At 43.6% G+C, this 26033-nt stretch overlaps 1 protein-coding gene across 1 annotated transcript in view; it reads left to right on the top strand.

Moving 5' to 3' along the window:
* Positions 1-26033, top strand: part of LOC144823882 (mucin-5AC-like) — a 663881-nt gene that overhangs the window by 610545 nt on the left and 27303 nt on the right. Inside the window, exons 40-46 of the mRNA XM_078682770.1 lie at positions 852-1029; positions 3152-3256; positions 15591-15631; positions 18599-18727; positions 18873-18968; positions 19072-19203; positions 21325-21376. Of these exons, the coding sequence (XP_078538896.1) occupies positions 852-1029; positions 3152-3256; positions 15591-15631; positions 18599-18727; positions 18873-18968; positions 19072-19203; positions 21325-21376 (733 nt within the window). The remainder of the gene's footprint in view (positions 1-851; positions 1030-3151; positions 3257-15590; positions 15632-18598; positions 18728-18872; positions 18969-19071; positions 19204-21324; positions 21377-26033) is intronic.

The following is a 26033-nucleotide window of genomic DNA, read 5'->3' as shown; positions in this document are numbered from 1 at the left end:
CGGTCGATGGGCTGGTCTGACAGATTAGTGTAGGGGGCTCTTTTTGCAGTGTGAGGGCCTGTTTTATGGCCAGATGGGCCGCTTTTTACTGGAAGTTTCCCTGATAATAATACAAATATTGCCAAAAAATTGCACACAGTCTCCCATACCTTGCAGAATACCCATAAAAGGTGTCTTTACAAGTCCAAATATGGCCTGTATTTCAAATGTGGCCACTTTTTTTTAGCTAACTAGTTTACTAATGGTATTTAGTTTTGTTTTGGTGTCAATGCCTATTTTTAATCTACGTCTGACCCTGATTACATTACATTACAAATTAAACGCTGGCGTTTGGTTTAATTTAGATTTAATACAAATTCCCATGTGAAAGAGAGTTTTTGAAATAATTTGCATTATGTGTCTTTTTATTTTGCCCAATTACATTTATCATTTTCTTCGTAGGGTATGGTCATTCAAATTTGATAGTAAATGCAGGACCTAGTTAGTATACCTTCGTTTTCATGAAGATGGTGCTGCCTGGAGTACCTGCTCGCCATTGCCGATGCCTGAAGCGTCTTTCGGCACTACATTAATAGGTCACTCAAGCATAAGCACAAGGCAAGCATGAGTATCATACAATTTGCACATGGACAATAAACTTAGGTGTAAGAATGATAACATTTATATGGCATGTGATAAAGAGAAACAAGTGGAGTGGAAATAAGAAACTGTCAGTAATATGCAAAATCATATTTTTTCTTGCTATAAATTGTATATTGTAGTATATGACTGAGGTGCTGATAATATACTTAAAGACCATGACTCAACACGTGGCGCACAATCCTGTAATCTTCTCTGACCTCCTGTTATAGCCTGGAGAGACCTGGACTTCAAACTGCCAGCAGTGCTCATGTGACAAGGAAACCATCAGTGTGAAATGTGCCCCGGTCAACTGTCCGCTAGCCACAGTGCCAGCCTGCGAAAAGGAAGGCTACGAGTTGGTTGAGATCCGGATGCCCGACAACCCTTGCTGTTCCAGCATGATATGTAGTATGTACATCTCCTGTCCTTCTGTCCTATAGGAAGATAGAATGCTCTACTTAAAGCTTTTATACCTTCAATTATGCCTATGTACTAAGAAATGTATAGCGAATGCTTCTTGCTATTTACTTTGTCCAACTGGGAACATCCCACAGATTCTGCTAACGACCGTGCTCTCCATGTATGTCCAATATATATTAAAATGTATGGTTCCAATTCACACCCATAACCCTACAATTATCGCCCATAACAGGCTCTGTTTTCGCCTTGCATCTATCTACAAAGCTATGCATGTGAATAGATTTACAACAGTGTAATTCTCCACCAACAGTATGTACAATTATGCCGTAGTAAACCCAAACAAGGAAGAATCAGGGTGAGAAGAGTGAGGAGTGGGTCGCCTTGTCAGTGTGTGAATACCCAAGCGGCATACGTTTTGGGGGGATTCACACATTCCTTTCCTAGCCTTTCCAGCCCTCCATACGGTTGGAGTTTTATTCCAGTGAAGGGCTAGAGTAACTAACTCCCTTTCAGGGGAGGTAAAATGACCGGATAATCCCAGAGGTTGGTTGCAGTGTTGGAGAATGGGTGTCTTTTTCTGGGAAAATATTTTAGCCTTGGAGAAAATCAATGAAAAAAATGCCTAATTGCATGTTGGGCTCCCTTTACAAACTGTGTAATTGTACGAAGGGTGCAATTGCACATTTGTGAAATAGAAGACTTTACAAACAACACAATTCACTCAATTTGGAAAGCAGCTACTGGGGCTACTTTGCAGGGATTCTCTTGCTGAATTTTGTGAATTAATGAAAATAATAATGGTGCACTCGTTTGGAAATGTACCTCTGCAAGTGTAGAGTAACAATTGCCCCTGTGAATTCGCAGCAGGATTAGAGTGTGCCCATTTAAGATGCCCGTCCAAATAATTAGAGATTTTGAGTGTTCAAAATCAAGATTACATCTATCGTTCCATCAGCGTGAGAAGCAGACGCATGAATATAAAAAAAATGGTGTAACTCTCACAGGGGGCATTTGTGGAATTATTGGTATCAGAACAGTTGTTACATTATAAGTAACTTTGAAAGTAAAAGACATACTGCCTGATTTAGAAGTTGGTGGTGAGGGTAAGCCTTTGCAAAGGCAATGGATTACCCTCTCTGCCCACGTGAGGAGGACAAATGTATCTTCACTATGTCGAACTATTCCATTTCTGTTCTTGACAGCTAGACTGAGAAGGGCGGGTTCAGGCTCAGGAAACAGGTAGAGGAAAACGTTCATACATTTATCTGATTTACATTTTGCGTGATTGACAGGTTAGCTTTGCAGATGCAAGTCATTTATAGATGTATTTGCAGAAAGGCTTTTACGTATTTGCAGAAAGGCTTTTACGCATTTGAACCAATTATTATTTATATCTATTGGGAAAGAATAATTGATATATACATTTATTTTGGAGTTTAGTGTCCAGAATAACATTTAGAATATAAATATGTGAAGAACATATGCAAAAACAATAATCAGTAAAAAAATATATATATATCGAAGAACAGTACAAAACGATACGTTTTGAATTATTGGAGTTAACAAATCACATTTTAAATCACCAGAAGACGCTCAAGCTGTATTTTGTCCTCGAACAAAGCGGCATAACGCGATTCACAATTAGCAAAATAAAATATGAATTATTAAAAATGCATTAAATGTGTTAAAAATGTACTTAATACTCCAGTCGGAGAATAACTTAATCCCCTGTACGCTACAAACACAATTATAATGTACTTCAAATTTAAATTGATGTAAACACATTGATCACTTGGTCCTTTTAAAAGCCCGAAATCAGTCATTATAGTTACAGACACACAGAATGATGAAGTTCTCATTCCTCGTTCATGGAAAGTCAAGAGTTGCACACAGTATGGCAACAGTTTAAATTTCACCCCTATAATCATCGTCCCACACATGCAGTCTCAGGAAATAGCATATGTTCCTTATGTTTCAAATGCTGGAACCCCAATGAGAGAACATGGAGTTTGGGTGAGCTAAATACATTTTGCAACGAGGAAGAAAAGTACTTGGTGCCGCCGTCAGGTTTTGCATCTCACCCCTTTCATTTTCCTTTACACTGTTACAGTGTGCAACTTCAGGCGTTGCAGGACAACCACAGAGAACTGCCTTCCCGGATATCAGTTGATGATGAGTCTTCATGCGGATGACTGCTGCCCGTCGTTTATATGTGGTAAGTTCCATCCATCATCATTGCATAACCCTCGCACTCTGCCCCACTCCCTCTTGCATGTTGTATATACCCCCATACTGTATTCCTTATCATGAAAGAAAGCCAACGCACACGTTTGTCTTGTGGTGGTCATTTGTTGGCCGCAGTTTTATTAGGAATACAAGGGAACATGTATATACTTTGCATCAATCATGCTATGTCATCCAAAATTTCCTTGGTATTGTCTCTTGGCCCTTCTGGGTCTTTTCCTTTGGTAGGTTGGATTTTTTGCGCCCCATTTGCGCGGGTAGGGAGTAGCTTCTGTCCCGGAGTTAGGCCATCTCGCTACCTTGTCTGACTTTGTTGTGCCCTGCCGTCCGGCGGGGGCTGGGCTGCGAGCGCCGTCTCTGTCTGCTACCCCCCCATTCGGTAGGCCACATTACCCAGCCGTGAAGCATCCCAGAGTGGGTGGTCCTACCCACCTATCCTTAGGCCAACTCACCCAGCCATGCGGCATCTGAAGGTGAGTGGTACTATTCTGACACACCGCCCTCCGGTGTGCCTCCGTACCAACCGCTATCGGCATAGTTCTTCGCCACGCCTTGCTTCTTCCTCAGCCCTGCGACATTGCTGTTCCTTAGGTGTGGGTGGGTGGGACAAGATTGGGCTCCGCCGTTGTTGCTGCTCCTCCCGCTCCGTGAGATAGGAGCTTGCCAGGGGGAGCAGTGGTTATGTGCCCCCTGACTCGCCTTCGCTTCCAGGGAGTCCCCCCTTCCATTGGGGTTTTTTTATCCCACCCTGCCTCCCCATAGGCTGGGGGTGTCGGCGCTATTCCGGATGCTGCCACGGGGGGAAAGGTAGGGGGGCCTCTTCTGGCTTCTTTGTCTTTTTCGCGCCAAACACTGCCCCCACTCGTTTGCCGGGGAGGGCACGGCGCTGATTATGGCGCTCGCTCTCGAGCCCCCTACGGGAGCAGCCTCTGCAATAACCCTCGCACTCTGCCCCACTCCCTCTTGCATGTTGTATATACCCCCATACTGTATTCCTTATCATGAAAGAAAGCCAAGGCTCACGTTTTTCTTGTGGTGGTCATTTGTTGGCCGCAGTTTTATTAGGAATACAAGGAAACATGTATATACTTTGCATCAATCATGCTATGTCGTCCAAAATTTCCTTGGTATTGTCTCTTGGCCCTTCTGGGTCATTTCCTTTGGTAGGTTGGATTTTTTGCGCCCCATTTGCGCGGGTAGGGATTAGCTTCTGTCCCGGAGTTAGGCCATCTCGCTACCTTGTCCGACTTTGTTGTGCCCTGGCGTCCGGCGGGGGCTGGGCTGCGAGCACCGTCTCCGTCTGCTACCCCCCCCCCCATTCGGAAGGCCACGTTACCCAGCCGTGAGGCATCCCAGAGTGGGTGGTCCTACCCACCTGTCCTTAGGCCAACTCACCCAGCCGTGCGGCATTTGAAGGTGAGTGGTCCTATTCTGGCACAACGCCCTCCGGTGTGCTTCCGTACCAACCGCTATCGGCGTAGTTCTTCGCCACGCCGTATGGGAGGCTTCTGTCTCCCTGCGGCTCCCCCCAACTACGACCTATGCTGGCTCATGCTCTCATGCCCTGGGAGTTCCCGCACTGGATTCTGGTATCCGCCTCGGCCTCCCTCGGGGAGCAACGGGTTGTCTGGCCGCTTAACAATGTAGTTAGCAACCTTAGCCCGTACAGGGACCTCATCACAAGATTGGGCTCCGCCGTTGTTGCTGCTCCCCCCGCTCCGTGTGATAGGAGCTTGCCAGGGGGAGCAGTGGTTTTGTGCCCCCCGACTCGCCTTTGCCGCCAGGGAGTCCCCCCTTCCATTAGGGGTTTGTATCCCGCCCTGCCTCCCCATTGGCTGGGGGTGTCGGTGCTATCCCGGAAGCTGCCACGGGGGGAAGGGTAGGGGGGCCTCTTCTGGCTTCTTTGTCTTTTTTGCGCCAAACGCTGCCCCCACTCATTTGCCGGGGAGGGCACGGCGCTGGTTATGGCGCTGGCTCTCGAGCCCCCTACGGGAGCAGCCTCTGCAACAACCAGGACTGTGAATGCTGTGTCTGACTTTATAGGCTGACGGAATACTCGCCTATGGATTCATTTTGTGTTTTCTCAAACAAATGTAGGGAAACTCTTTGCCAATTGATTAAAGTGAATAACACACTCATTGGGCCCACGAGGGTATGTTTACAGCAAAGATCTGTCTCCCTTGGCACCTATTATCTTAAAATATGGACATTGACATGAGCCAAGATGCTGCTGGAGGTACCAGATCCTAATAAATGCTAAAGCAGGCTTCTGGTCATACTGCAGAATGGAGACACCCACCATTCAAGAGGCAGATGATGAGCTTCTCACTGCTCATGGCAGTCAGAGGCTACTCCCACCTTATTGTCATAAATGACCCCTCAACGTATTTGATATTGGTAACCACTCATGCCTCCTGAGCATCCTCTTGGCTTGCTTGGCTTTGTAAGTATTGTATTACATTGGGTCGCTTCTTACATGTCTGATCAGCCCCATCTTGTTCATATTTGTACGTCCTGATCTGAAGATCTGTCAATGATCTGTGGAGTAGCACAAAACGAACCCTTTCATCTGGCATCTTCAACCTATACATGAAACACACAATGCTACTTGACGGACATAGTTTCAAGAGTCACGAATATGCAGTATTTAAAAGAATCCATGGTCAAGAAAATCCACCATATCAAAGAATGTTGGCCTAAAATCGAATTGCTTACCAGTGCTCAATAGAACCAAGACATAATTCAAACTTACCTCTAACATGCGATCAGAGAGCTTCATAGCTTAATTTAACACAAATGCAAAATGTCCTGATGTTATCATTGACATTGGTTTTACCATCGACTTTAAAACCCATATTGCTTAGAAAACACAGACAGTCTGATATCAATATTTATTGTTATTTATTATGAGAACTAAACTCTTCAAAACCATCATCCGAGCATTGCTGCTCTCCCAACTACATGGTGTCAAATTCTTGTATTCCATTGTTTCGGACTACACTATGACCCCATTGAGGAATGTCCTCCAATTGTGGTCAGTTCACAACAAAAGCATGACGATATTTGATCTCACTTCATCCACACTGATACATCTAAATAGGGACTCCTCAAAGTCTGTCATTTTTAGGACATGCTGCATCTCATACAAAGCAGTGATGAACAACACAATCTCTTTACCTAGATTAAAAGTTACAACAAAAAACGAGGTGATGAATGAAATTCCAGCCACTGGTGATCCCTCAGACCGCTTTGTAGTCCATCATGTTTCACCCACCATGCCACGCTAGACAAGACTGCGTTATGCAAATCACTACTGACCTTGCTCCTCATAGGAACAGTACATGTCAGACTGCTAGGCAAAGTCCCCTCTGGAATGGAACACAAGCAACCCAGAACGGGTTTGGCTTTTTTTGGACATCGTCTGTAGGCTGCAGCTTGAGTCTTCTTGCATAGTGAGCATGAGACACATCTCTGGGCATACCTGGACACACTTAGGGTCTCAACAGCAACAAACAACATTGTGATGAATAAAATGCTTTAATTAATCTCAGCAATGGCCATCACTCAGGGCTGCATTACACTCCGTGGGCTGGAATGCAGCTCAGGTAATTCACAGTGGGTGAAATCAATCAAGCTTTCCACCTATTTCTTTTTGTTGTCCTTAGTAATACATCCTACGTACAATGGCCATGTCGATTCGATTCAAAATCTTTATTCGGATTACAAGAAAAATCCATAAAAGTGCAGTCTTAAAATACAGTTCAACATATTCAAAATTACAGTACCTAAGTGCAAATAAGTGTTTATACAGTACATATGATTACAAATAACAAGTCATGTATTTCCAATCTGGAGTAAGAAAAAGAAGAAGTCGATAATCATAAAGAGTACAATAGATTAAGGGCATTCCATACTTCTGCGAACATTAAAAATAACTTTTAAAAAAGTACTTGTGCGGAATATGACTTCATCATTTTCTAATTTTAGGAGCATAAGATAGGACTGATTCAAAGAAAGAGGTCTATATTTTTTAAAATATGGGGCTAAAAACCATTTAATATATTTCATATAAAATTTACACATAAAAAGGAAATGTAGATCACTTTGTTTACTAATTACGTCACAAGGACACGGAATATTTCCATGTGAGCTGTGTCCCAAAGGAAAGCAGAGGGAAAACTTTATCGTCCCAGCTCTCATTCTAAAAAGTAACGATCTTTCCCAACCGCACATTGGTAATATCAGATACAATGGCAGTTGTTGAGTTGATAAGTCATTATTAATATAGGACACAACAGTTTGTTTCCGCATCTCTTCTGACAGTCTATTTCCATTATAGATAGCATATAGTTCAAGTTGAACTTCCTTTTTGTCGGAACTCCTAATATGAGATGGATTATCAAAGAGGTCTCCTCTATCTATACTAGACAAACTTTCTTTTATGCCTCGGAGCCATGGGATCTTATTCCATTTGTCACAAGCTAGACATTCCCTTAAGATGTCCTGTGTTAGGCTAGCATAATCATTTACCCAGATAGCCAGCCAAAATAATACAGGCCTGGCAGCAATAAAATCGCTAATATAGGGTATATTCAACTCTGAGTGGCAAATATACCCTGATGATGAAATGGGAACCCCCAATAATTTCCTACACAGCCGATTCTCTTCTTTTTGTAAAGTGGGGGTTTTTGAAGAACCCCATATTTCGGCGCCGTAGGTTGCCACTGGTGTGCATTGGAGCCTATATATCTTTAAAATGGCTTTAGTTGCTCCAATTTTCCTTGGTTTGGGAAGGGATAAAATTGAATTTATAGCCTTTGAGAACTTGCCTGTGGCGTGGGCAATGTGCCCACCCCACAGGCCGCTCGCAGCAAAGACTATACCTAAATAAGGGAAAGTTTTAGTTGAGAGCAGCTTATCAGCTCCTATTGCAATAGAGTTTAGTTGCCTAGCGCCAGGCCCACAGGACATGATAAATGATTTTTTAAAATTTACTTTAAGATCCAAATTCCCCATATAAAATGAAAAATCCCTGACTAGTGCACGTAGGGCATTTGGTGTTAATCCCATGAGCACAGCGTCATCCGCATACAAAAGACAAGGTAATAGGCCTCCTTTGATTTTAGGTACATCTGAGGTAGCCATCTTGAGAGAATTACTCAGGCCATTTATATAGATGATGAATAACAGGGGTGCTAAAACGCACCCCTGTCTCACACCTCTTTCTACTCTAATTGGCCCAGAAACTGTGCCCTCCATGTCAATCCGAACCTGCGCCTTTGTATCTTTATGCAGATATGCAAGGAAATGTACCAGGGGGGGTCCAGGCCGTATGACAAAAGGATCGACCACAATTTTGACCTATTTACTAGGTCAAATGCGGACGATAAGTCCATGAATGCAAGGTAAATGGGAGATGCCTTAGCTATATTATATTTACTAATTAAAAGATTTAGATTTAGGCATTGTTCAATAGTCCCGACCCTGCATCTAAAACCCATTTCACAACGGTCTAGTACCCCCATTTCCTCAGCCCAATCGTTGACTCTATTGTACAGAACCCTGCCCATGATCTTCAATGTATTGTCCAAAAGCGAAATAGGCCTGTAATTTACAGGATCAGATCGTTCTCCCTTTTTGTAAATCGGCACTATTATACTTGTGGACCAGGATGCGGGTATTGGGACATAAGGTAAACTGTTAAAAAGATTCACAAAGATTTCCCCCCAGAGTTCCGGTTTATACTTAATTATATCTATTAGGAAGCCATCAGGCCCAGGTGCCTTGTTACCAAGGCTCTGATTGATGGCCATGGTGACTTCCCCCATGGTGATTTCTAGAGGTTCCAGCGTTCCTTGGGCATAGTCTTCTGTATTTACTCCAGAACTAGCATATATTTTGGAAAAATGCAATTCCCATTGCTCACTTGCTATAGTGCAGCTAGTTGGAGTTAGTTGCTTACCCATTTCACGCATCTTTTTAACAGCAGGCCAAAAGGTTGTACTGCTCCCTAATGCAGCAGCAGTTGTTAATGCCTCCCATTGCTCAACTAATAGACCAGCCTTCCTTGAACCTATAGCTATTTTATAATTTTGTCTGGCGGCCCTCACATCCTTTAAACTTCTGGGTTTGCAGTTTAAAGCTCTACGAAGAGCTTTATTAGCTGCTGAGCAATGTGAATCGAACCACCGTGGCTCAGGGGTAGTCAATTTAATAGGGACACTTAAAAGGGATTTTATAATGTTACACAGTTTAGAGAAGTCTTTTACTATTCTTTGGTAGTTCTCATCATCCAAGGAGCAGGATTCAATTAATAGACCATGGTTACTTATGATTGTATTTGTTACGTGGCCACTATCTATCCCTCGCCATTTTAGTCTTAAGTTATTAGTTGAGGTCACAATGTGCCTTGCTCCCAGGAAGCGTACAAAAGCACTCGGGGGACCTAAGCCAATATTAACCTCCAGGGCATTGTGATCCCCAAAGGCAGTTTCAAGAACACCAGCCTTCTTGACTCTATCTATTAGGTCAGAAGACATAAAGATATAGTCCACTGTACTAGAGGATTCTCGTCCTCTGAAGGTTGGAATATAAGTAGATGGCTCATTTTTATTAACATCCATTATGTCTGTTAAGATGTGTTCTTTAAGAAAATATTCTAATTCTTTGCCCCGTTTGTAGGCCCTATCTGTTTGTACATTATCCCTTTTAGATGTTATAAACTTTGCATTGAAATCTCCTGCTAAGATTGTCCTAATGCTCACCTGATTATGTGATTTTTCCGCTATTTTTGATAATTCCCCGAAAAGATCTATATAATTCTCTTTCGGAGTTGAGCTAAAATCATTGTTATAAAAATGTATTAAATAGTATGGAAGCCTACAAGTATACTCAATTATCTGAATGTTTGGGTTTTTAGAGGGGATCAATTTTATGGACCCTCCTATGTTTGTCTTAAACCCTATTAATAATCCTCCTATCGGGCGGCCAAAAACAGGCATTTCGGCCTTAATACAATAACAATGGAAGCCTTCTATGTGTACAGATGTCAGCGCCCAGGTTTTCTGCAGTAATATTATATCTTTATCTGAGATAACCTTTAGCCATTCTAAATCGGTGACCCATTGTTTGAGTCCTGCAACATTCCAGTTTATAATCCTAAATTCCTTATTTTGCACCCTTAAATATTCCCTACCACTCTTTGACCTATCATCCCGAGCGCTAATATAGCAACCCGGCTCTTGAATCCTTTGTTCCCCCAACTCACAGATGGTGACATGTTCTTCCTTTTCTTGGCTACAATCATTAGGGGGTAACTGAGAATAATGTGGGGCTGAGATGTTTTCTATAGTAAGTCTCAGTTGATCTTCCCTACATATTTTTTGGACCTGTTGGTCCCCGGGGACAATAGATGAATCAATTTGGTCCAAAATAAGGCCCCTCCTCGGGTGCCCATCATAGGTCTCTTCCGTGTTATGTGACATATTAAGTCATTCATTCTCATCCATTCGAGAGAAAGGATGGAATAAATTAGACAAAGGTATATGCCAAGTGTCCTTGGGATCATAGATCTGATAAAGATCCCTCGATTTGTTGGCATAGAAACTATGACTATTATAAGCCTGTGGATAGTTTGGGTATGACAATGGAGTACAAGGATCAAAATTCCTATTATAAAGATTATTGGCCACCGGGTTCGTAGTGAAGTCTAATCTATATGGTACTTTGGGTCTATTGCTCCTAGGATGGTAAGGAGTGAGCATAGGTTGGGGGAAGGGGGGATCATTTCCATTATAATACCTTTGAGCTTGGTTTAGCGGTAGGGTAGATCTAAGTAAACCTTCTGGTCTCCAGTTGTTCCGAATGCTGTGATTTCTATTCTCCCTTGATGGATTACGAGTGGGTGGGGGCTTCATAAGAGCTTCCGGATAGAAATACCTCAGGTTATGGGTAGCAATTCCCCCCTCCCCGTCCCCAGGGTACCAATCGCTGATATGCGTGACCAATCTATGATCTTTAAAATTTATAATAATGACGTCTCCTTCAATTTCCTTTGGTCTCACTCCCACCCACTTGCATCGCCTAACCGACACTATATCTCCATTTAGATGTGGTGGTAATGGTCTATTTTTCCTTAGCCAATGAATGACCTTATTTTTTAAACTTGAATGATGTTCATGGCTATCATTTGATATAGGTGGAACTCCTGTAAGGACAATAACAAAGTTTAGGGAATCCGGGGGTAAGTCAACTACATTTCTTGTTCTCATAGTTGTCGCAGGGATCGTACCATTTGAATTATCTGCTATATGGTGACTTCTTTTTTGTGTCCCTGTATTAGGAGGAAGAGTATCCTTGTTTATCTTGTCAGATTTTGTTGACAATTTATTAGATGGTTTAATACCTGCCACTGTATTAGATCTCCCCACAGCAGGCTTATTAATTACTGAAGGAGAACCAATATGTTGCTTACCTAATTCAGTGGGAGGTAATTTAGCAGCTTGATTTTTATTTATTTGTTCATCAAAATTACAATCGGAAGCTGTCTTTTGTCCATCAAGGATCTGATCCATTTTTTCCACTAGTATTTTAACCCTTTCGGTAAGTGGGAGTATCAGAGCCTTAATAAGGTCATCAATATCATTAAGTAAGCCTTCATAGCTTGGGACAGATATTGATGATTTGATGGACGCATTCCCTCCTAAGTCCCTTTTTTCCACATCTTTCAACATCGTATGTATAGGGAACACAAAAGAACTATTTCCTTTTATAGGTGCACCCTTCCTTCTTCTCTTTCTCGGGGGTGAGCTCGTAACTCTGTTAAAACCTTTGTTACTTTTCTTGGTAAAAGATTTCTTTGGGGTTTCAGGGTTACTGGATAAGTGAGATAGCTCAGTTAAACCCAAGGGTGTGAATAAAGGGGAGGGTACGTTTATATCATGGAGGGTGGCTAAACCATTCAATGGGGGAGGGGGGGGAGTGCTTAGGTCAATTAACTGATTATCAATGGACTCTACAGTGGTAGGATCAGGAATGACTATAATGTCATTTTGGACAGAGTGATTTGTCTGAAAAATAAGTGGGATACCCTCAGTGCTGAGAGCCTCACTGTCAGAATCATTGCATTTGGTAAGATCTGTAGGGCTAGCTGAATAAACATTCTCGGCAAGGAGTGGTCTTAGTTTTAACAACTCAATTGATAGGCGTCGACCTGCTTGCTTCTCAGCGAGCGTGAGTTCCCTATCAGTATCAGTCTTAATTTTAGCAAAGAATTTGTCTAAAGGACCATGTCAAGAAGTGGGTCTCTTGGTCACTGCCCTACTGATGGTAAGCTGCACCTTACTGAAGACGTCCAAATAGGGGAATAGCAGGCTAGGATTACTATTGTTCCGGTTCAGATAGGAGCTGGCCGGGTTGTTTAGGCTGGATTGATCGTATTGGAGCAGGACTAAGGCTGAAATGTGGCCCCAAGTAATTACGAGTAGCTGATATTCAAGTCCATTACTTTTTCCATATAATAAAAGTTGAACATCTCAGGGGGAATGTAACAGAACACCACCTTAGTGTGAGGAAGTGAGGAACTGCCAAAAGGTAAAAGCTCTATAGCAGTACTTCTCGAATTCTGGAGCTATGTTCAAGAATGTGGAACACTATCGTCCATGCTTGCACCATCAATCCTGAAGCTCAGAAGAGAGGTGAACAAGCCTCTCTGCAAGGCGCACCTTTTCTGTCAGCAATAAAGAGTGTCACAGCCTCCATCGAGCTAAGTTCCAAACAGAGGATGACAACTTGCTTATTTTCTACTGCCGTTTCATCACAATATTGAATCAACTTCATATCATAATGCTCTACACTCCATGGCTCTCTGTTTAGATTCAAGCTTACAGATATCAATGCATGTATGCAAATATGTATTCACATTTATTTAACAGGATTTTAAGACTCTGTAAATATAATGTTTACTTAACAGGATCTGAATGCTCTGAAAATATATACAAAATCCATTAGCAACTGGGGTAGGTTCTTGCTGAAATGCTGCAGGTGTTCTAGAAATGTAGCTGTTTAACTGTGATCTCTAATGTAAATGCATTGCGTTTTAAGGTTCATGATTGGAATGTGAATGGGAAATAAGGAAGGATGTTTGAATATAGAAATTATATTTCTTGAATAAAGATTGTGTGAAATAATTTGACTTTTGAAGATTGTATATAAGTAACTGTCTACTTCCAAAAATAGGTTTGCCTGGAAACTTCTGGGAATTATTTTGGAATAAGTTAGGGCTAGAGGAGTTCCCAATTTTTGGCATATCTGTTGTTCACAATTTCCTGCTTTTTCTTCCATAGGCACTCCTATAGTGTTCTCTCTTGAATGTTAGTTTAGATCAGAAATCTTGCAAGTATTTTGCATGTGAACACAGTCCTTGCTTATATTCTTTTATTATCCATCAGAAACCGTATAATGTTGGTATTTTGCAAGCTTTTGTTATGCTAGTGATTACTTTGCTTAACGTTTTCAAACCAGCACTGGCAGTGTCATGACTCCCGGATGGCGGGCGTGGGGGCAGGAGGGATGGGGAGGGGTGGTACAAGGAGTGGCGCAAGGTTGTGCAATACAAAAAATATATATATATATATATTCACTTACCATGCCACCGGGTCCCACGTCTCTGCTCCTGCTCTCCTCGTGGGACTTGAGAAACAGGAAGCCAGGAAGAACAGCCAGCTCCCCTGACCAATCACAATGCTGCAATGCAGCGTTGTGATTGGTTTTGAGCATCCTGGTGCGACACTCAACCAGGAAATGGGTGCCTGGGCATGTTCTCCATGCAGGCTATAACGCAGTCTTGCTGGAGAATGGGGAAAGTGCACATGCCTAAAACACTGTTTTATAGTAATACACACTTTGTTTTAAGTGCCACAAAATAAAGCAGTTAGAATTGTCCGTATTGTGAGCATCTAAACGTTCTCAGTAGATACTGAGTTTGAGAAAGTCGAAAAAGCTTTCTACTTATCTTTTACCATTTTCCTGTTGGACGATGGAAGGCTGAATGCCTTTTTGTTGCCTGGTGTGGTGATATGTCTGGCAGCAAGATGTGTTTGAGCTGCTTCAGACAACTTACAATTCAAACAGAGAATTTTTCTGAGTGGTCATGAGATGAACTATTCCCATGCCCGCTCATGTATAGATGCAAGAACCGAAATCTGTCACACTCTCAATCTATTCCAGCACAGTATACCCTGACGATGCATGCATTAACAGTGTGACACAGTCACTAGGCTATTAGAAGGATATTGATAGTCATGATGAGTAGAACAAAATGAAATGTAATTCTTTTGTAAAGCCTAATTCTTCCTCCTGACACTAAACCCTGCCTTGCTATGAATCACATTACTCAATCAATCAATCCAAAAAAGCTATACTCGACTATAATAATAACAGTCATAAAAGCACAGAAGTATACAATAACAATGACATTTCATGATAAAATTCAGAGATTAATACAGCACTAACATTGCAGGTTCACAAAACATTAAAATTTGACATGCTAACAGAATATACACAAAGTTAATATCTCACTTCCCCTCATTAAAATGACCCTACAAAACCTCAAATGTCATACTTTTCCTTTGCTGAAGGACCTTTTTCCTGTACGTTGCTACCCTCCAGGCCACATGGTCATTCTCCAATAGTTGTAGGCGAATAAGGGCTGGACGGAATTGCCTAAGACCTTGCTGTATTAAAAGTGGCAATAACCAAACTTTTCTTAACTCCGAATACAGCTTACAGAAAAGAGTTAAATGGATAGTAGACTGCTTGGAGTTGGTATCGCAGGGAAATGAGGGAAGGGGTCTTACCAGTCATTCATTTTAGGTATGGTCACTAATCTGTGAATGGTGCCCAATCTAAATCTTAACAGGAGCAGCCTATCATAGCCACTAGAATCACATTACTATTTAGTTAATCAAAGTGTGACTCATTTTCAATTTCCATAACCTTTATTTTTTTTAGAATAAATTATATTTCCATGGCGGATATGAAGAGAAGTCATGAGCAGAGCGTTTTGTAAAGTGCCCCTTCAAGTGTAGACATTTCATTTTATGTTCCTACTGAATTACATTCCAGGGGGCATAGTGTGTGTATGAATGAGCAGGAGTCCTGCAGTATGGGGCCTGTTCATTTAACAAAGCGCTTGAACATAATATAGATGAAGGATTCTGTGCTGTGTCTGTACTGCTGATTTATTTTTTGTTCATACGTTTGAGAGAAGTATCCTGTCAATTAAAATGTTTATTTCTCTCCAACAGAACCACAACGCATATGCCTCGTGAATGAAACAGCATATCAGGTAATGTTATCAAAATTCTGAAAAGGTGTTAGATGCACCAGCGCTTAATTGTCAACTCCGGTGCTTGTGACAGTCTGCTACATGGTGGCTCTGTCTGCCTAATTTAGAGATGAACACAACAACAGTTGTTTATTAATTCAATATAGATTGGAAATGACTATTACCTGCTGCCTAAGCCATTCTTATAGCTTTGGGGGCCTGCAATAGTCTGAATTATCACACTTATAGGAGTGCTAATATTGGCAGAGCTGGCAGGGGCAATGCGTGGTGCAAGCTGCATTGGGCTGCTGACGAGGGGCCTGGTACTTGTTTTTTTTTACAAATGAAGCACTGCTATAGGTACACACACACCTTTGGACTGCAGTGCAAAGGTGTGTCCTTGAGTCTAGCATGGGTTTTGTACTATAGGGGTATTCTTCCAGTACAAAATACTATATCTAGATAAACTGTATAATTCGACCTACTTTGAATTTGTGCACATAAGCAAAGTTAGAAAGTTTGGGAGAGATTAAAACATTTATCTATTTTACCACCAACAGTAAGGGGCATTACGTTTTGGAGAGAAGGACTGTCTAAAAATCTTAGTAAATATGGTTTTGATACAAAAACGCCCATGTACCACCCATGGTATGCCACCTTGACACAAAGCAATGCAAAACAGCGCTACCACTACTTTGTCTTCCTTTATGGACACTTTCACTGCAAAGTAAATCTCAAATAAAGATTTGTACTGGTTTGTGTAACTTTTGTATTGCAAACCTGAAGCAAAATGTTATTAATTCTGCCCCTTAGTTTGATATATCACAACACTGACTCTTGTATTGTGTATTGAAAAGGCCGTTACCTGTCCATTACGTTGTCTACTATTCCTCCTGTTGGTAGTTTGGTCTGCCCTGTTCCCATGATGCACTGGGCCAGGGACAGACTAATTTGCATATAGCCAGGTTCTGAGCTGGGATGGGGCAGTGAGCTAAATAACGGTGATGGATCAAGCCCTGATCTTTGGACTGGGTAAGAGTGGTCTGCTTAATTCAGACACTCTGTTCATCACCACCCCCTTTTCTGAATCGTTTTGGCCACTATAGGTGTGGCAGGGTATACTCAGACATGAGTCCCTTGCTCACTGCTCCATCAGGATTCAAGCAAGCCGGGCCGACGAGGCTGAAATGCCAGAAACCGGTCCCCGGTAGCTTGTCTCCTTTCTGGTGAAGAATTGGCTTGGTAGTTTGGTCTGCCCTGTTCCCATGATGCACTGGGCCAGGGACAGACTAATTTGCATATAGCCAGGTTCTGAGCTGGGATGGGGCAGTGAGCTAAATAACGGTGATGGATCAAGCCCTGATCTTTGGACTGGGTAAGAGTGGTCTGCTTAATTCAGACACTCTGTTCATCACCACCCCCTTTTCTGAATCGTTTTGGCCACTATAGGTGTGGCAGGGTATACTCAGACATGAGTCCCTTGCTCACTGCTCCATCAGGATTCAAGCAAGCCGGGCCGACGAGGCTGAAATGCCAGAAACCGGTCCCCGGTAGCTTGTCTCCTTTCTGGTGAAGAATTGGCTTGGTAGTTTGGTCTGCCCTGTTCCCATGATGCACTGGGCCAGGGACAGACTAATTTGCATATAGCCAGGTTCTGAGCTGGGATGGGGCAGTGAGCTAAATAACGGTGATGGATCAAGCCCTGATCTTTGGACTCGGTAAGAGTGGTCTGCTTAATTCAGACACTCTGTTCATCACCACCCCCTTTTCTGAATCGTTTTGGCCACTATAGGTGTGGCAGGGTATACTCAGACATGAGTCCCTTGCTCACTGCTCCATCAGGATTCAAGCAAGCCGGGCCGACGAGGCTGAAATGCCAGAAACCGGTCCCCGGTAGCTTGTCTCCTTTCTGGTGAAGAATTGGCTTGGTAGTTTGGTCTGCCCTGTTCCCATGATGCACTGGGGCAGGGACAGACTAATTTGCATATAGCCAGGTTCTGAGCTGGGATGGGGCAGTGAGCTAAATAACGGTGATGGATCAAGCCCTGATCTTTGGACTGGGTAAGAGTGGTCTGCTTAATTCAGACACTCTGTTCATCACCACCCCCTTTTCTGAATACTATTCCTCAACAGCCTTTCTTCTATATTAATCTACTTTTATGTCCACCTTAAAACTTGAATCAGTTTCTTTCAACTATGATTAATTTAGATCTGTTTTGGACAGTTGATCGCTTCGATTATGACAGTGAACACCATATTTAAAAGTTTAACCCACCCGCTTTCCAAGCATTTCTTTTTTTAAAAGAAACAAATTCACGCAACAGCAGATTGTTTACATTAAACAAAAAACAAATGGCCCCAATGGGCAGGCAGTTTTCTCCTTTCAGTGGGACTATGCTGCACTTAATCTACATTATTCACCATGCAACATATACCAGATAAGGCAAGGGACAATAGTGATGGCTGCCCCACCCTCAATATTGTGAGGTGTTTGTCAATGGTACCTGGTGGCCCTTGTAAGGTTTCACCTGCATTACTCTATGTTATAACAACATTGACAAAGTCATAAGCCATTGGCTTTGGTAATGTTTATTTGAACTTGCTGCCATGTTTACACTGATATAAGCACAATACCTACCCCGACTCTAAATTGAGTCAGGACTGAAGTTTGGGGAGGATGACTTCTTTTTTACGTTTAATCTATGCATATGGACATTCCTTACTGATAATAAACCTGACTAGCACTTTAAAAACTCCTATTTTACCTAGCGTAGTAAACATCAGAGCTAGAACACTTGTTACATTGACACTTGTTACATTGATGAATATATACATGTGCCAGGGGTACAAATGCATGGACATAATGCCATCTTTATCTTTGTTTTATTTACTGATCCATTAAACACCGTCAGTCTACTTTTCTGCTAGTAATAACACATTTGAATGCAAGTTGATTTTTTGCCCCATGTTCTCTTTTATTTTCTACAGCCAGGGCGGTCTATTCCCATGCCTGCAGACTCTTGCCAAGAGTGCACTTGTACCTACGAAAAGGACCCGGTGACCCGGTTAAACCGCATGGAATGTAAGGCCACCAGCTGCCAGACACATTGTCCAGCGGTGAGTTTATCTCAGCTTTATTTTATGTTGTACACACAATCCTTACCCCAACCACGACCCTTTATGTTCCCATCCATGTGTGTAACTGGTTCATTTTAGAAACCATAGTCAGGCTGTTCATACTCTTTTTCTTTTTCCACCACAGGGCTATGAATACCGCAAGAAAGTTGGCTTCTGTTGCGGCGAGTGTGTGCAGGTTGTGTGCACAGTGACAACTGAGGGAACCACTCACATTCTTCAGGTAGAACTTGGTCCCAAGATAATTTACAAATCAGTCTTGATGCGTGACAGGAAAGATCCAGTCTCTTGACTTTTCAACTTGTCTTAATTCTTTTAAACTCTAGCCTGACCAAGAATGGCGTCCACCACACATGAAATGCAGCCACTACAAGTGTTATAAAGGCAGCGAGGGACGCCTGGTGCTGATCACAGTGAACAGAACATGCCCTCTTCATGAGCCCAAGAACTGTGACTTGGTACGTCTGCATTGTATCTATTGTTTATTAATTGTTCAGGCTTGTGGGCTTCAAACTATGTGTACTTCATGCTAAAGCATCAGACAACTCATCTTATACAAGAAGTGATTATACAGAGGATTGTGAGTGGTGCATGCAGCTTTATTCCAGGGAATAGTAGTAATTGTAAATTCAGTCACACGTGATAGTTTTTTCTCTGTTATGCCATCACTGCTATTGCTGTCAGTCTCAAGTTTTGCATGCACATTTTCATCCAGGGGATGCTCCTTTCCCATCAGGTCAATCGTGGAGGAGATTGCAAGAGTAAAATAGCACACTTTGGGCCTGATTATGAGTGGGTTGGTATATTCCAACCTGTCCGTAAACCCCTGTTTACTCAAAGGTCAGAATTACAAGTTGGAATTTATTTAATTATCGTATGCCTTAAATACCTCAACCTTTGTTAAAGTTCAGCAGGTCACACCCGCCCTTATTTAACAGGAGAAAAGCATACGTTATTTACTGTATCTTGCAGATTTTGGTGCGTTAAACATTAAATCCGCATGTTATCCTCTGAAGCACTAAAATCCTCGATATTCCCAAGAAACTCATAATAGGTGCTGTTTATCGCACCTGATAAATAGCGTACCCCTCGGGATCGTTATTTACCAGGTGCTATAAATAACACCCATAGCAATCAGGGGCTAAAACGGATATTGTGCAAAAAAGCTTGAAAACCCATGCTTGTATGTTATTCCCCAATGCATGGTGCATATATTAGTATCGAAAACAAAAACACACACATTAATGTGCACAAACTCGTAGCTTTCAGCATAATTTAGAACAGATTAGGAAAAGAACTGTAAGCAAGCATATAAGACGGAACAGTGAAGTCATGTAAATTTGTGACTGCAGTCTGTCAGTGAAGAAGCCATGTTTATGAAATGAGCTTTAGCTCAGAAATGCTGCCTATTATTGTCCACGCATTAGCTCTTTTATTTGGCTGTTTCTCCAAAGATTTTAAATAACATCCGTGTGAGTTTACAGCTTGTAAAATAACCCCTTCCAAGTTTTACTTACAAGTTAACTTATAAATCTGTGGGCTGAAACTAGGACTATAATACAGGTCTGGTGGTTTCCATGTTTTCAGTTTAGCCGTATCTTTTTTGCCCAGCGTTCAATAAAATAACTGATACCAAGAGATATGTATAAAAATAAGTTATTATTATGAAAATATTACAAGTTCATGTAGAAGTTTATTCCAGAAGTGAAGATTAAAGAAAGTTTGGATACAAAATTCGGAAACATTCTTTGTTGAAGCGAGCCATTATTTCGAGTTCTGGTGTGCCATGACCAACTAAAAGAACAGTGAAGAATGCTGTGGATCTTTTCATACATAGAGCCGATTCAAAAAACTTTGCTGTGATTCACACTTGGCGGACTCCTGACTTACTCCTGAAATCAAGAGTTCTACAAGAGTATTTTACGCTTAATCACAGCAAAAACCTGGAGATGAGGCCCACAGCATGCACTTAGCATCGAGTGTACTGACTGCGGGAAGAGAGCTAAATCAACAGAATGTTTTTGCCAGCAAGACCACCATGTGGACCCAAACCTCAAACTATTTGCTTGTGTAAATTTGGCTTACACCTTTAAATGCCATTTCTTATGAATGCAAAATAATTTTGGTATATTCTCAAGAGTAAGTTTAGAAATAGTAAAGGGATTGACTCAAACAAAGATTTTCAAGCGAGTAAATCTGAACCTGAAGGTAGGGAGTAGGTAAGCCGAGGTTTGAATGCGCTATTCATTTGAGCACACCCACAAGGTTAAATGTTTGTGAGAATTTAAAAAACTCATCTTCTTGCCATCCTGGAAGAGATCAGAGATGTACTCTTGACATAGGCAGAGTAGCTCCTTTTCCAGGTTGGGAAGGGGGAGGGAGAGAGAACACACCAAAAATTGTCGGGCCTTTTGGAAAAGGTTTCTTTGTGCTGAAAACTATTTTCTAAATGGAGAAAATTGGTGAAAAAGTCTCACTGCGGAAAAGCCTCTGATGATGTGTCAAGGGCCTACTTTTCATGAGCTCTTGACATCCCTACCTTAATTGATTTGCAATCTCTCTCATTTCCTTCATTAAAGGGTGTGGACGAGATACAGTATGATGATTGCTGCAAGATACGGATATGTAAACGTAAGTACTTCTCTTTCACAGACATGATTTGGTAAATGATCATAGTAGGCACCGTTCTGTATGTCCTCAAAATAAATATTAGATTACAAATTCATTACTCTAGTAGATGTATTCTCCACAGATGCTACAGATAAATGTGTGATAAGGTTATTTGCAAGAGTCCAAACACACAAGAATTGATCATTTCTAGCACCAATTACTGGTCCCAATAGCAGCTAATTACTGTGTTATATTATGTTTGTTGAGGGCATGAAAAATTTCCTAGCTAGCGTAACTGAAAATTTCAATTCTATTAAGGACTCGGAAGCGAGGAATTATTATAGCTATTCTTTCTTCACTTTATTGAATAGCAGCCATTTTAGATAAGCAAAAACAAACCACTATTCCCATGAACCATAGGGAAATAGGGGAAACAAAACAAACAAACAATAGAGAGACCATCGATAGAATGTCCTATCCTCTGCATCATCACAGGCTCCCAAGGCATTGATAATCCCTTATCACTGTTACTCAACCTCTTTCGTCGCTCGGTGAGCCATACCGGACACTTCAAGAATCCTGTTTGTTGGACTCGCCTGCAAGAACAATGCATATATCAACAACAGAAAATGTCTGAGGGTAAAAGAGAACTTTCAAAGGAACACAACAAATTATCAACAAGCGATGTAAATAAGCAAGACCTTACTTACTCCAATACGAGGGAGGGTATACAGCAAGGAACTTGTACCCTGTGTGGGATAATCCTCGTCTCCGAGTCCTTAATAGAATTGAAATTTTCTGTTACGCTAGCTAGGACATTTTTCATTCTATGTCAGGACCGGAGGCGAGGATTATGCTCGTTTAAAACTTGATCACCACCAAGTCAGCCATATAAATCACTTGTTTGAAGTAAAACTGTTTGAAAGTAGAATCTAAAGACCAATCTGCTGCGTCCAGAATGTCTTCCAGACATGCTCCCAGGGTAAAAGCTTTGGAGGCCATTGCCCCTCTAGCAGAGTGGACCGCGAACGCACGCATGTCCATCCCAGCTTCCTGACCTTGTGATGCTTTCTAAATGAAATGAGCAACTGGCGTTCCCCAGGAGACCGAAACTCCTCCATCATCTCCTCGTAAGCCTTAAGGCAAGAAACCATACAGAGCTTCGGGGAATCCAGAAACGCACACTTGGTGCACCTACGGATAGTATAAGTAACCCCCGTAGGGGAAAGAATCCTACCTGAGACATCCAGGGCCCTGACATCAGAGACCCGTCTGCAAGTGACCAGACAAAGAAGCATGGCCCGCTTCACGGAAAGCTTCTTCTGCGAAAGAAATCTATTTGGTTGCCAGGAGAGCAACAAGCTCAAAACTCTGTTAACATCCCATAAATGGGAATAACGAGGCTCTGGAGGCAACAAGAGCCGAATACCACAGAGTAAGCGATAGATGAAGGGATGCTCCCCGACTGGGGAGCCATCAATCATGACATGCCCAGCAGATATTGCGTAGCGAAAGGTATTGATGGTCCGATACGCCAACCCCCCTTCTGCCAGCGAGGCCAAGAAATTCAAGATGGAGGCCTCGTCCGCTGCCATGGGATCGATACTCTGTCGCAAACACCAACGACACCACCATCCCCATGAGGACCGGTATCCTTGACGGTCTTGTCTGCCCTGGCTTTGTAAATGAACGCCGTAGCTGATTCCGAAAGGCCTGGGACAGCCCATCGTCCCCTGTAATCCGCCAAGCCATCAGCGCCAGAGAACCCTCCTCAGTCAGAGGGTGAGGATTCCCTGACGGATCGAGAAGAAGAGTCGGAAACAGAGGGAGTGGGATTGAAAAATCCCAAGAAAAGTTCCAGTAGCCCTGGAAACCAGACTTGTGATCTACAAATTGGCGAGATGAGCACCACATCCGCCAGTTGACGGGGCACCTAGGCTGTCACCCGTGTGATCATAGCAAACGGAGGAAAGGCATAACCCACTTCCTCCCTCCAATTCTGAAAAAAGCGTCTGTCCTCTCCGCAAGGGGATCCGGTCTCCAACTGAAGAACCGGGGAAGCTGGTGATCCAGGCGGGAAGCAAAGAGATCTACAGAGAAAGGACCCCAATTGCTTTGGAGATGCGCGAACACCTCCGGGTGCAGTTTCCAGAGACTCACATCGCGGAAGTGGCAAAACTGGAAGTCCGCGACCAGGTTGTCCTGGCCAGGAAGGTATTTGGCCGTGACCGAGATCTGATGATCCAGGCTTTGCAGCCAGGTCCGAGAGAACTTTGGGTCGCGTGCCCCCAAGATAGTTGATGTATCCGACCGCCGACACTTTGTCCATCTTGAGGACGCAGGACCGGATCAAGTCCTTGGTCCAGCACTGGATCGCGAACGAGCCCGCCAAGAGCTCCAGACAATTGATGTGTAACTTCTGCTCCGACAGAGACCACACATCTCCCATGGCAAAGTTGTCACACCTCGCACCCCAGCCGGACCTGCTTGCGTCAGACTCTATAATATCTGGCGTGGAACCAAAAATGGCTCGTCCATTCCAAGCCTCCATGCCTCCATGTGAGAGAGCCACCGCTGGAGCTCTCCCTGGCCTCCGCTGAGAGCGTCAGCTTGAAGGAATAGGAAAGGCGTTTGCGCAGGTGTCTCGCCTTGAGACGCTGAAGGGCTCTGTAATGGAGCGGGCCTGGAAAAATCGTCTGAATGGAGGTCGACAACAGGCCGATAATGTGCGCCAACTGTCTGAGGGATATTTGCGACTGGGTTAAAGACCTCCGAATCTCGTGACGAATTTTCGTCATCTAATGAGAGGGCAGGCTGTGGGTGGACGCCACGGAGTCTATTGAAAAACAGAGAAAAAGAACAGTCTGGGCCAGGACCAGGGTGGACTTGGTCTCGGTGATCACAAAACCGAGACTCTGAAGGAGGTCGACCGCAATTTGAATGTGACGTGAGAGTGTCCCAGGATCCTGAGCCATCAGCAGTATGTCGTCTAGGTAGACGATGAGACGCATGCCCAAAGTTCACAGGCGCCTGATCACCGGCCGAAGGACCTTGGTGCAGCACCAAGGGGCGGAGGACAGGCCGAAGGTGAGAGTGGTAAATTCGTAAGTTGTGTCCCGCCATGTAAACTGTAGAAGCCGCCGGTGCAGCGGAAAGATAGGGATCGCCAGATAAGCATCCTTTGGATCGAGACGCGCCATCCAGTCAAGCACATCTCGCATGCCCTCCATCTTGTAGTGGCGATAGACCAACCACTCGTTGAACTTTCGCAGGTTGATAACCAGCTGTTTTCCCCCGTCTGGCTTGTCCACTAAAAAGAAGTTGCTGATAAACCCTATAGGGTGAGGCATGGTTATTGCAATAACCCCTATGTCCACCAGAGAGTGCACCTCTTGGTCGACTAGACCGGAGCCTGCCTCGGAAAAACAAAGCGGACTGGGGGCACGGGTTACAATGGAGCCCTGAGAAACTCTATGTGAAACACCTGCACCGTTTGCAAGACCCAGGCGTCCCCGGTGATGGAAGTCCTAGCTGGGAAAAAACGCGCCAGACGGCCCCCCACCTTTAGAAGGGAAGAAGGGAGAACACTCACAGGAAGAACTGGAGATGCCACCACCCCTTCCTCTGTTCTTGCCTCGCCAGCCCCGGGTGGGGTAAAAGTTGCCGAAGAGGCCTGGTCTTGATATTGCCCGCTACCGGAGCCTTGTCCCCTGTGCTGATTTGGCTGGCCAGACGAGCAGCCCCTTCCTCGTCCAGCCCCTCAGGAAACCTTCCTAATGGAGGACTGTGCCCGGTCCAGAGAGGTAAAAGTATTAATGAACTTCCCCAATTCCTTTATAAAGGGTTCGCTGAAGAGGCTGCCCTGTGCCACAGGCCCCATCTCAGAATCGGCCAGATCCCCCAACTTCGGGTCCACTTTAATTAAAGTGACCTGCGCCGTTCTGTGGATATTGCACGATTGGCGTTCCCTAAAAACACCACAACTCGCTGTGCCTACGAGGACAGATGTTCTGGTGATATAAGAGAGCCGGAAGACTTAGCCTCCTCTGCCAAGTCAAGGATTTTGATAACTGGGCCCAGGATATCAAGGAGCTTGTCCTGGCATGCCCACCAGGTATTCTCGATTTCCTTCTTGGGATCCTTGATACATTTCTGAAGGAAAGTGGCCATTCGCGTGTCAATGACCGGCGTGGCGGCCACCTTCCCGTCCAGGGAGGGGCGAGGACACTCTGCCCGAAGGCAGTTTCGAGTAGCAGGCTCAAGTGGGTGGCGGATCCGACTGGCCACATACTGGGCAACTTTGTCAGAGGGGGCCCAGGCGGAGGACCAAAGATGAAGGATGTCATCCGGGTCCAACATATCCGCGCAGAGATTGTGCCTGTCAGAGGAAGGGTCTGGGCACGTAGAACGCCAAGGGAGAGATGGGCCAGTGGCTTCATCATCATCATCCCCTTGGACATCATCCCTAGAAACTGGAGGCACCGGGGGGGGGAGAGGGAGGGGCCGGTTGGGGCGCAGTGCTGGCCAGAAACTCTTGCTTCAGGCGATCAAAGGCATCAGTGGCCGGGCCAGCAGGCTTAGTGCGTTTCGCCGGGGGCTGTGAATCCGCCACAGAGGCAGAAGAGGAAGGATCGGTAGACAAACTCTGGGATGCCTTGGCCAGCCTCTCACAGGCTTG

Source organism: Lissotriton helveticus, chromosome 3_1 (assembly GCF_964261635.1).
Source record: "Lissotriton helveticus chromosome 3_1, aLisHel1.1, whole genome shotgun sequence".
NCBI classification, from domain to species: domain Eukaryota; kingdom Metazoa; phylum Chordata; class Amphibia; order Caudata; family Salamandridae; genus Lissotriton; species Lissotriton helveticus.
The sequence above is the reverse complement of the archived record's forward strand: the minus strand, read 5'-3'. Positions and strand labels throughout refer to the sequence as shown.